Genomic DNA, 12,578 nt, shown 5'->3' with positions numbered 1-12,578 from the left:
AATGACAGCTCTAACCGTTAAACAACAAACAAGGCTAATGCTGAAGACAAATGTGTGCAGATGAAGCACAGAGCAGCTGTGATGAAGCTGGTTCCCTCACTTCCACTACAAGATCAGGGCAGCAGAACAACCCTAACACGCACCAAACCCGTGCGGTAAAACCAGGCGACGGATGACTTCCGCACCTGAGCAGCAGACAGCACCTGGGGGCTGCTTCCCCAAATTGTCTGTGAACACACAGCTGGGGAAAATCTGCACAAGCACTTGTCTGCTCCCCAGTAAAGCCTTTTACCCGAGCAAAGCAGCTCTGCCTTCATCCTCCCACGGTGACACGACGCATCTCGGAGCAATGTCTGCCCCAGCCAGTCGCTCCACCCCAGCGCTACGTGTGTCTTCTGCCCTGCATCATGGCCAGAACCAGCCCCAGGAGCCTGAGTTGCAACACGGAGCACGGCCATGCTTTTTTCACAGTGATGTACCGCAGGGAAAAAAACCTCTGTGCCATGTTCAAGCCCAAACAGGATGAATGCTTTCCTATAAATAGAGGTTAAACAGCCTCTCAGCTCCCTGCCGCCCTGTACTTGCAGCTGGCAGTAGAAAGGCAGCCTGCATGCTGTGGAAAACTCTCCCTCGCCTCCCTGTAGCCCACCACGACAGGAGGAACAGTCTTAGCAGCTTTCCTATGTATTTACTGAGGTCCGTTCGATAACGTCTTTTAAAGGATTTAACAGCTTCGTGCTCTCGTTCACTGCGGCTATACACAGAAAGAAAAGGCTGAGGAGAATTGATGCAGTTCATTAAGAGCTTGTTTCCTACTATTTGTGCTGCATCCTGCACTTTCTCCTAAAAAGCAGCAAGGAGATGCCTCCCTCTACAATACAGATTCAGGCCCAGCAAAAATTACTTGATCTGAGGAAACGTTCCCTTCCATCCCAGGGCTGGCACACTGTGATAATAGCAATTCCAAGGTTTCGGGGGACTTGGGTCCTATTACAGCTTGGACCTGTAATCCCCACCACCCCTAACAAACATCCTGGGTGTCCTCTTCCCTGGAGGAGCTCCAGTCGTGGGCCATTTCCAGCTGGGCTGCCCCACAGCAAGCTCAGAGAGCCCAGACAAGTAGGCAGCTGTGGACTGAAACTCCCCAGGAGCCTGCAAAGCATGCTGCAGGGCAGGCAGGCATCGCATGCCAGAGAAAACCCAAGTGTAATTCTCCAGGAAGATTTCAGAGAAGTGTGGTGGATGTTTTAGCTTTCAACTTACAGGTAAGGCGCACTTGGACACTGTTTCAGCCCTTCTTCACCTGCCTCAGCTGACTGGAATGCAGTATCACCAATACTCGCATCTGCCTGTATCAACAGGACCCACAGAACAAACATGTTATGAAACGTGTCTGTTGATCTGGCCTGGAAAGCTGAAAAACGACACAGAGCAAAAAATCAAGCTGCATCATTCAAAGTAGCTCTTCCTTGGGAAAAAGCCTCGGCATCACTCCCTTTAGAAGAGACTGTTTTGCTGCATTCACTGTGTTTTAAACGCTGGTACAGCCACAAGGTTTTTTTGGCACATCATCTGCTCTCCTTTTTCTACCCGAATGAGTGGTCCAGCCCCGTTCTGAGGCGCCCCTGGGGCCAGCTGCAGTGATGGGGCTGTCGGGGTGGAAAGGGAGGGCTCCCCAGGGTGCTGCCCATCCTCACCCTTCCCTGCAGGGCCAGCTCAGAAGGAGCAAGGTGAGCCCGGCGGGGATGACAGCATGACACTGATTGCACGCTGCTCTGACAGTGCTGCCCTACAAAGATAAGGAAACGGAGTTGGTTCTGCCTACCTGCAACCACACTGAGCACATCCAAAGCCAAGTTTACAACAATCAGGAATTCTTAGCATCCAGAGTAACACAGTATCTATCCATAATTTTAAGTGTAACCAACAGGGGCCACCGCTAATTTACAATGGTCCTGACCAGCCCAAGAACAGCAGCCTACCTCTTCAAAAAAGCAGCTATGCATCTAAAGATCCTCAGCTTGCGATTGCTGCAGCAGAGCTTGTTTTTTAATGAAGAAGGGAGCAGAAGAGAGCTGGGCTCCCACCACCCGGCAAAGGAACCACATCCTTGTGCCTCACTGACCTCTGCTTGGAGCTGTCACATTGACAGAGGGTCTCGGTCGGTCCCACATACCTCCTAGAGGTCCTGCCATACCTCGGAGCAGCTGCATAGCACTGCTGAGCATCATACCGTATCCAACAAGAAAGTGAACTTGTCCTTATTCTGCTCGATTCTGCTTGTGAATTTCACGCGTTCCCGAATACAGCACAAAAACCTGACAGAGGCTGTGCTGCCCGGGGACACTGCAAGCATCACATCAGCCACACATTCCAGAAGTGAGTGCATAGAGAGCTACAGCTGCAAGCCTACAGCTCAGACAGCAACTTGAAAACAACCCCCCTACTTTCTACACAGAACAACACAGACCGAGGGATGGTTTCTCCACCTAATGATTCTGGATATAAGCTAATTACAGTAGCCAGTGGCAGAAGCTGATTCATCTCAAACAGCTAAAACAAAACACCCAACTCACGCTGTAATCCATTCTTAAGATTCAGTATGGAAAAAAAATTGTTACGGCACCCATTAACACACCAGTTTCTCGCTCATTACTACTGTAGTTTTTAAAATGCTGGCGAGCAGCAACAGGCATGTTTTACCACCTGGTTTTCTTTACCCTTCCACCCTTCAGAACAAGGGAATCCAAATGCTATGGGAGCTGCCCTGGATCACAGCACTGAAGCTGAAGGATGGGTGCAGGATTTTCTTGCTGCCAAACCGGCACCCTCCCCAAGTTCACATCCCTTGCACTAGCTGTGTCTACTGAACACTCAGCATGAGAAACAGCAAGCCCAAGCAGATGGAGGAGTGCCCGAAGATCTCATACTGAGCGATACCTAAACACTGTGGTGTTCTGTATCATACCAGCTCATCAGTAATTTACTGAGCTTGCAGATTTTTATTTTTTAAGAAGAGATGCAAAACCAAAAAGCTCGCCCACATCTTTCATCAGCTGCCTACCAGGGAGAACCCTCTGGCATGTTTTAACAAATTCATTCCAGAGACATTTGGCCTCTCCTTCCTATGCAGCATAACTCCAGTTATTTATTGCACATACGAATTCATCCTTTGCTGTTGAAGAAAAGCTTTTATGCACTCATACAGCACGTATCTGTTGCAATGAGGTGGATAACACAGCCAACTTGTGCCACTAAAAAAAGAGTATCACAAGCACTGAGCTTACTGGTAAACATAACCTCTCTCCTGCAAGAGATTCATTTCTGCTGCTCATTTTCACTCCTACTCCCTTTTAAATGTCTTTTAAAGTGATCATTTATCAGACTTGAACACTGATCTTGAAGCACACAGAGGTTGCCTTCTTACTCACCGCGCTGAAATGCTCTGACGCAGATTTACAGTGTAAGAGCCTCACACCATCCTGACAAGGAGCAGAGACCAACGCACAGAATGGAGGAGCAGGGCGGCAGGTACGTGCCATGGGTCACTCATTCCGCAGTGCTTGGCACCACAGGCCAGCCCCTGACCTCTGTCCCTTCTATTTTGGGCATCTTGACGGACAGAATTTTGCTCTTGGTGGAGTGGTGCCTGGCCCAAGAGGATTACGCCTCCCCCTCGTGGGTTACAGATGGGTCTGGGGGCTGCTGCTGGGCCCTGGCACCCAGGAAAATGGCTGTGCGACCTCTGAGACAGCAAGCATGCCCCTGGCCTTGGGGCCCAGCCAAACCTCAAGGCCAGCTAGCAGCGCCAAGATTTACGCTGAACCCTCTCTTAGCATGTGGGTCTATTAAAGCAATGCACTGATAATGCAGGCCAGTAAATCATGCGAATCAAGCAATCGCACAAAGGGGGAGGCAAAAAAAAAAAAAAAAAAGCTGGAAAATTAAACCTTGGTCTCTTTGTTAAGTACTCCCGGGCTCCCCACACACAGCGAGAAGAGCAGGCAGTTGCAGCTCGACAAGAGTTCAGCTGCTAACGAAGCAATCAATCTTCCAGCCCTTCCTCCCCAAAGCTCAGGGCTCTGTCATTTTGCAGTTTGTAATTTAAAGCCAGCTCCTGGCTTCAAAGCTGCAGCGAAGCGCCGCTGCGAAAGCACAGCGCCGGTGCCAAACTTCTGCTTCGGCGATGCCACCATTTTTCTTCCTGCGCGCAGGGAAGGGGAGCGGGGCGGCTGTGCGGTGCGGGACGAAGGAGCCCGAAGCCGAGTTTCTGAGACGTCCCTGAGAGCAGCCGAAAAGCTGCCAGACGTTTCCCACGTCCCTTAAGGAGCGTGGCTTCGCCAAGCGCGGCGGCTGGGTGAGGTGAGGCTGCCTTCGGGCTGCCTCCCCCCGTACCCCGCTTCTCCCTGGCAAACCGCAGCTCGCCCGCAGCCTGACCCCGGGCTGCCGCCCGCAGCCCGCGCTGCCTCCTCACGCCGAGTTACGGCACGGAACCGCGACAAAACCCCCAAGAACGAGTACCGGGAGAAGAGGCCGGGATCCCACCCCCCCGCTGCCGGTGCCGGGCCGTACCTGGAATGCGCAGCCATGGCGAAGCTCAGCGCCGGGCCCCCATGCGGCGGTGCCTCAGCCGCCGGCCGGCCCGGGGCCCCTCGGCCATTTGCCGGCCTCACTACGGCGCCGCCCGGCAGCTGCTCCTCATCGCCCCGCTGGCGGCGGCGGCCGGGGCTGGCCCCGGCTCCCCCCGCCCCACGGCCGGGCCCTCCCCCGGCTCCTCGCACCGCCCGGCGGCGGGGAGGCGCCGACCGGGAGGCCCCGGCGCCACAGAAGGGCCCCGGGAGCGGCAGCGGGGCCCCCCACGGCCCCGTCGCCCGGCGCTGCCCGGCCCCGCGGCGGGCAGCGAGCAGGGGGCGCCGCGGACCGGCCGCGGCCCCTCGGGGCCCGCCGCTGCCCCCCGGTCCCCCCGCGGGAGGGGCGCTGTGGTACGGCCCGGCCCGGCCGCAAATGGAGGCACGGGGGGCGGGCGGAGCGACTGGAGCCGCCCGGGGGGGTGTGTGTGTGTGTGTGTGTGTGTGTGTGTCGGGGGAAGTGCTAAGGGGAGAGCAGCGGCCGCGAGGCTGGGGGCTTCCTGCGGGAGGCTGGAGGGGGGCGAACGCAAATAAAGTGGGTCGCGGGCAGGGCTCTGAAGAGGGTTAGCAAAACGAGAGGCAACTTCACAGAGCGCCGTCGGAAGCGGCTCAACGTGCAGGTGCCCACGCCTCAGACTGCAGGCTGGGAGAAGGGAAAAGTAAAGTAAGGTAAAAACAAACCCCAACCAGTTACGCAATCGGTGTACGAACCGATGCAGAAAGCAGCGCTACCCGTCCCTTTCTCTGGGTGTTCCCTTGGCACCATTATAAAACCCAACTCCTACAGGCCAGTCATGAAGCAAACACTCGGCAGGCAGCATGCTTACCGACATCCCCTCAGCCTTTCTTGGCAGCTCGGGCACAGCCAGCATTTCCACCGACACACGTTCCCCATTGCTGTTCTAAGCCCATCAGTATGTCAAAGATCAAAAACCCAGAGAGCAGCTTGTACCCCATTCACGTGAAACAGTAGATTAGATCACAAAGTACTCACCACCACTACCCGCAACTTCTGCAGGCCTACTGATTCAAACGGGCAGTTTAAAAACATCATAGCTACACGATTAGAAAACATCCCTGTCGGTTCAAGGGCCACAAAACATCATCCCCTGTTGAGCAAACGGGGGCCAGCCCTGCATCACTGGGGGCAATGGCAGGAATGCCGCCAGTCCCAGCAAAGCAGGCCTTGCCCTTACCCAAACGCCCACTCACGATACATGCTTCTAAACTGAAAAGTGAGCCTTTTTCCCCTTTTTTAAAGTGTTGTTTTGCAAGGCAGAATCATAATATTATATAGGTGCAATGTGCAGACATCAGTTATTGCAGTGCCTGCCCCCAAAACACGACCGACTTAGATCAAGTTGCACTGGGGATGGAGAGACTACAAAGTCTCTGTGCCCATGTTCATCTTCTCTACCAGGACATTCACCTCCCTTAAGTGGCAAAATCTGGATTCAGTGCAATGGACGTGACCAAAAAGAGTACAGGAGCAACTGCAGTTTTCAAAATTTGTATTCTTTTCTTCTTAGGGCTTGATCACATCATTTAAAATTATGACTTAAAAAAATATATACATAAATAATCCCACATCCTCTTTCAAGCTCATTTGTCACTCCAAGGAACTTCATTTTTCCCCTAAGAAAATAATAATGCCAAGAATCTGACATCTGCAGAGAAAAGAATATGGTTCACTGCTGCTAGAAAGTTCTAAGTATGTAAGTATAACCAAAAGCACTGATAATTAACCATACTATTACTGGCACCAGAACGGCATATCCAGCCAATGTTTTAGAGGGGTTTTCCCACTAGAAGAAAGATTGCCCTAGAGAGTTATACATATAATTATTTTCTGCAATTTCGGCTGAAGAGATTAGGAAACAGGGAAAAAGGGAAGGGACGCATTTACTTTTTTAAGAGTATCTACATTTTTTCAAGTCAAGTAATTAAAATTTCATTGAACTGTCTTCATGCAAGCAAGAACAGAATCCTTCTTTTTGAAAGAAGGGGTACTACGCAGAGAAAGGAAATGAGCTGAAATCTATCTCAAAGTTTCATCTTTGATTTTTTTTCCTCCATAGATGTATCTAGGAAGTTAAAACACTTCTGAACATTCATAATCTATGGGTAGAACACGAGGTCCTTCCACCCTGCTGTTTAAACAACGAAACAAAAAATATGTCCTGCCACACCAAGTCACACACCCCGCAGGCTCAGCGCTGGAAATGCACAATGCAAACGGGGCAATTAGGCCTTTGGCTACCCCACACCCTGCTAAGACCTGCGGCTCCTGCACTGCTCCAACAACCTGCTTGCTGGTGTTTTCCATGTTTTTCACACGCAAGTTGGAACTATTTTCTGCATTTAACAGGACGGTTTGCACTTGAATCAAAGCCACTACAAAACACCACAAAACACAGCAACCTATTCCCATTGTCCGGATGGTAAGTGTGCACAAAGCAGGCAATCCCATTGCTTTCATTCAACCCTGCAGAAAGCCCGTGATGGAGATGATGGCGGTCAGCATTCCTCTCTCCAAGCCCTACACTTCAGCTGCTCACCCACACGAAGGGAATGCTAAGTACTCCAGGCTCCTCAAGTGCTTAGGGAAACATCAAGACTCGGACCAAATGTCAGATCTGCTTGACTAGAAATGAATTTGGACCTGGGCCCAAAGTCCAGACTACATTTCCAGATGTTTAATGTAAGCCAGGCGACACAGCTTTTAAGAAATTTGTCAAAGACGACCATTACATGAAAGGGTCATTTTCCTTCCCGTGAGAACAAGTACAAATTTTCTGAAGACACGCCTGGATGCTTCAGTCCCGTATGAAGAGACTGACAGCATCAGTAAAGGATATCTCAAGCCCCTTGCCTACACTTAACCAGGCTGGAACCTGCTCTGTGTTCAAGACAATTTTGAAAATTAGATACTTACAGGCTTCCTCTTTGTCTCCAATACCAAACAAAGCTTTTGTCTGTCCACACTGCACAGATACACCGCTTAAGAAATTTTAAGAAATGTCATTTGTCAAATTACAGACAGAGCTGCTGTCTGTTTTAAGGCCCTATTTGGCTGTTCATAGAGCTTCTCTTAATCCAGATAGTACAGGCTGAAGATTTCCATAAAGGTTATCTCCCTGAAGATTAAATACAATCCGTTTCAGCCCTTTCGGGCATAACAATAGATGACGAAAATATATATATACTCTTGCCAGAACAGCTAAGCTTTTTTTCCAGGAAAAATCATCAAAAACAATATGCTTTGTTTGCATTGAAAGTTTCTAGCAGTTTTCTGCCCTTTTGCTTGAGCACTTGTTGATTCCCACATTGTGCAAAGGCATTGATGTTTAACAGGGTGATGGCCTTCCAGCAAGGTCTTCTGCACTGATCCGAGGTATGCCAGGCTGTGCCAAGGTGAGGCACTGGCACAGGTAGCACAGAGGCTCTCCGAGAGAACATGGCAGGAGAGAGCCCTCCATATATCACTATCCAGCATTTCAGCCCTCCTCACATCTCATGAACGTCCATGAGAGCCGCTGAGACAGGATAACAGATGTCTACCACCCTTCACGCTGCCAGGTGAGGATGCCCACCAGTTTCTTCAAAGCACAAAGCAAAGCCCTTTGCTGAGCTCTGAAGAGGCTGCAGACCTGCAGGTCAAGCAAAGGATGACTGTACAACGCCGTGGCACAGGAATGCCAGCCTAGCAGCTGGCTTTATTTTTTTAATTGAACTTACACTGTGATGAAAAGGATGCTATTATTTTTGCAAAGGTGAGCACTTCAAATTTAAGAAATGACAGTATCACTGATGCCTAGGCAACAATGATGAATGAGTCTTTTAAGACATGGCCACGAACCACACAGATCCCACTGCCAGTCCTCAGGACAAAGCAATCCTAATGGTGTCCTCCCATCCCCAAACTGCATCATGCTAAATTTGGCTTGACAGTGAATTCAAATAAAAAGCGTACGAATATCAGCCTTTAAAAAGATGAACAAAGTCACCACAATGTCACGCAACGCATAACCCCTGGACAGAGCTTTTAAGTAACATCAATACTCAAATAATTTGAGACCTTAGTGCAAAAATTGCACAGCACAGCTGGAGAACATCAGGGTCCTGCTGACTACTGGACCAGAGGAATAACACAACCACGAATTGAAGCAGGAAAGGTCTGCGAGACGTGGGACGCTCGCACTGTGCTTCCCCTAGTGCTGCTCACAGTTACATGCTACTTCTGACTTGCAGAGTGGTTTTTACTCCTTTCTGAGGAAGATATCTCTGGGGAAAGAAAAGGCAAAGAATACTGGGAGTGACGTGTGAAAACAACATTTCAAGCTCGGTGAAGATATAAAAGGGATTTTAAAAGAAAACAAAACTGAACATGCTCTTTGTCAAAGCTGTAAGTTAACAAGGAAGATAGTAAACTGCTCAAGCACATCCTAGTCCTTTCAGATTTTCTAAAACATCTCAACAATCCTACTTGTGCTTCCTGGGGTTTTCCATTGAGGCCGGGCAGGACAGGGAGCTGCTTTCTACCAACAGAGATGAACAATAATTCCTGAGCTGTGCTGGCATCCACTTTCCATGTTAAAGGAAGGAGAGGGGGGCAGAGCACGGAACAGCCCACCCAGAACAAAGCCTCACAAATCCCACACCACAAGAGTTTCACGTGAAGCAAATGCCATTATGATGCTATTTTTTAGCTTTCAAACTCACAACCCAGGGGACGTCCGAGAGGCCCTGCATTCCCAACCTTTGGCTTCTGGCTCACCAGCTGCCCTAAAAACAAGATTGTGCCATTCCGGTTGGAAGACTTGATGAAAACCGATAAGTTCCTGTGGAACATTTCAAGTCCAACAAATCAGTGGTTCCCCGAAGAAATCTTTCTGTCCGAATACATCCTGTCAGCTGTAGAGCCCTCCCTTACATCTGTTTTCAAGATTAGCAGACTGCAGCTTTTCCCCACCTGTTTTTTTATTCACCCACCAGGGTTACAAGTTTCCCCTTTTCAAGTCCGTGTCTCTGAAAAACACATTCCAAGCCAAGGAAACAGTCTCCATGAGGTAAAATACAAACAGAACAAAACAATAAAATAAGCTATTCATACTCCATCTCATCACATGCTCAGGAATGTACTTCTGAGGTGAAGAGCAATACTTCTTAAAAACATCACAGGAAAAGCTTCCTACAGGTGATCACAATTCAACAAGTACTTAAGCTATTTAGCAGCATTTCAATATTAGAAGATCCGCTCTTATCTACCTACGGATTGAATGAGAATGGATTTCTCCAGAGATGGAGCTGGTGATTAAACATCGCACAGAAATGCAAATCCAACTGAACAGCAAATGAAGCTGCACAGGCAACCTAGATGCCATCATTTCCTAATTTTGAATTCCTGAAAATGCCAGACTACTGACCTCAGGCACCAATGGTAAAACACAGGATGCGGGTACATTATGTGCATTTTATACATGAAGCACCACCTCCTCCAGCCATTTACCTAGCTGGATCCACAGGTGCTGACCAAAAGGAAGCTGACATGTATAGGGAAAAAAAGAGGCTCAGATGTTTTGAACATAAAGTGACATTTTCAAATAAGGTGCAGAGGCTGAGAAGTGGCCCAAGACAGTACCTACAGCATTGCCAACAGGATTAAAAATCAGTGCTCCTACTGCAGGAAGAGCATTATCTCTCAACCCACCGGTAACAACACCTGCCATACCTGAGTATCAGTTCCGTACTACTCAGTTCACACATCCGTGGATTTTGAAAGATATCATGTGGCATTTTATCTTCAGCTTTGTTAATCCATTAAACCTGTTCCTCCTGAAGCACCTAGAAGCTTTCCACATCTTCGCAAAACTTCAGGAAGACAATCTTTACATTACTCTTTTTTAACCTGTTATGAAGTTTAGTTGCTGCAGGCCCTTTTCTGCTATAACATCTTTCAGGGGGCGGGGTGGGTATGTATGGGGGTTCTTCTAGGTTTTATTAAAGAAATCTTTACATATCTTTGTTTTCAAGAAGTGTTAAAAAAGTGGTGGTGGGGAAAGAACAAAAGAAGCAAAAATGTTAATGACAGAAATCAGTACCTAACTTCTGGTGCAAGATTCCAACAAATACGGATCAGGGACTGTTCAAGTGGCAATACATCATCCCTTACTCAGGAAAAAATTGCAATAACACATTAGACTAATAAATGTATGATAATCCATTAAGTTTGTGTGACAAATCCCAGAAACTTACACTATTGCAGAACAGTTCAGCGAGCACAGAGGGTGAATACAGGAGTAGATACCATACTGTATAAAAATCATTAGACATTACATGGCCTGTAAGCTTTCCTCAAGTATCACATTTGCTGTAAAATAAACCATATGCTTGTTTACACCCAGAAATAGGTCAGCTTCCTGCCCTACCAACCTTCTCAAAACATCTCATTACACTGTACCACATCTGTTTTTTTTTTAAACAGACACACACCCTTACTTTCAGTCTTCAAGAGTCACTGCTGTCTTTTAATTAATGTGGGCCCTCCCAGCTCTGTTGACTAGAAATACATCTCACCACCACCATTTATTGCCACTGATGAGTCCTTCTCGTTGAGGGGTGAAAAGGGTCAAATGCGTATTGTGATTCCAGATACGTGAAGCGGAGGGTGGCCTTTTCATTTGCAAAGGGGACTTCTGCACCATGTCAGAAGGAAAGATGGCATTCCTGCAAGGCTCAGCTGCCCCAGACTTGCAGGAGATTTCTAACCACTCAGATCCAGGAGTATTCTTAGCTGTCAGCACCCTCCTTCCCCGCTCCTCCTCCTCAACTCTGTAGAAAACCCAAGGCTGCATGCCAGCAGACAGGTTCATCCTTAAAGAGCAGCTAACGTTTTGGCAATCCCAAACCCTGCACAAACCTGTCAAGGGCTTGATATTCTCCTGTCTTCCTCCACTACCAGCCGAGGAAGTAGCTGCACAACAAGTATATGCATTGCTACTGTAAAGCACAGGCTACACCACCATAAAGCAGTGTTTCACAGGCTCCATATGTTTGGAAGAAAGGAGATAGATTAGTCCGGTCCCCACACTCCTGCCTCCAAAGTACAATTGGAAAGCAAGTAAAACTCAAAAACCCATACATGCAAGCATGCACAAAAACCAGTTTAGCAAGGTAAATAAAGCTGCCTGCTGTGAGCAATGGCAAGAGCCTGGAGAAGGCTGAGGTAGCAAAGCTCTTTGTTGACCCTGACTCAGCAGAGCACTTCTCCATAGGCTTGCTTTATCACACCTTCTTCAACTTGGCACTTTTCAGAACTCGAGCTGGCTGCCAGCAACACATCCTTGCCGGGCAATGAAAAGCACTCAGATTTCACCAGGTCTAACCCATACTGCATGACTACAGCAAGGCTACAGAAGCAGCAGGGCAAAGGCAGGAAAATCAGTACTGTAATGAAAAAAAGAGAGGGGAGAAATATAACCAAGAAGTTATTTTGACTTGAACAATAGAGGACTAAGATAAATGGAAAAAAATGCTCTACAGATGTTAAAAATCAAACATTTGTGAGAAAAGAGAGGAAAGCAACCCTTTGTGCTTCACTATTTAAATTAAAGGAAACATTTTTAAAAAAAGAAACCACCTTTTCCTACGAATGAGACTGCACTGGAGGCTGCACCCTACTAGCTTTTGGCAGCCATCAGGAGGAATTTCCATCATCTTCCTTGGCACTACTCACTTATCACTCCTCATGTCTTTGAACGTTCCATCGCCAGTAAGGACTTTCACAAACAGCTCAAATCAACAGAGAGAAGTTTATAGTCCTTGTTGGCTTTGGCACTGGAGCTGTCAGAAACCACACTGTGAACGAGTGTTAAATATCCTGATTTATATTCCAAATGAATCAAGATAACACCTATGTACAGAACACACTGTACCCTTCAGATTCACTAC

General features: G+C 48.3%; 1 protein-coding gene across 9 annotated transcripts in view; it reads right to left on the bottom strand.

Moving 5' to 3' along the window:
* AFF1 (ALF transcription elongation factor 1) overlaps nt 1-4,740 on the bottom strand; it is a 75,759-nt gene extending 71,019 nt beyond the window's left edge. For 5 of the 9 annotated variants that reach the window (XM_035547254.2, XM_035547269.1, XM_035547278.1 and 2 more), the window contains exon 1: nt 4,573-4,740. In XM_035547254.2, coding sequence (XP_035403147.1) covers nt 4,573-4,589 — 17 coding nt within the window. In that variant the 5' untranslated portion in view covers nt 4,590-4,740. Of the gene's footprint in view, nt 1-1,263; nt 1,410-4,572 lie in introns of those variants that run through there. The other 4 variants (XM_035547230.1, XM_035547248.1, XM_035547239.1 and 1 more) reach the window with 1 other exon arrangement.
* Nucleotides 4,741-12,578: the final 7,838 nt, after the last annotated feature.

Source organism: Cygnus atratus, chromosome 4, assembly GCF_013377495.2.
Source record: "Cygnus atratus isolate AKBS03 ecotype Queensland, Australia chromosome 4, CAtr_DNAZoo_HiC_assembly, whole genome shotgun sequence".
In the NCBI taxonomy this organism is placed as follows: domain Eukaryota; kingdom Metazoa; phylum Chordata; class Aves; order Anseriformes; family Anatidae; genus Cygnus; species Cygnus atratus.
The sequence above is the reverse complement of the archived record's forward strand: the minus strand, read 5'-3'. Positions and strand labels throughout refer to the sequence as shown.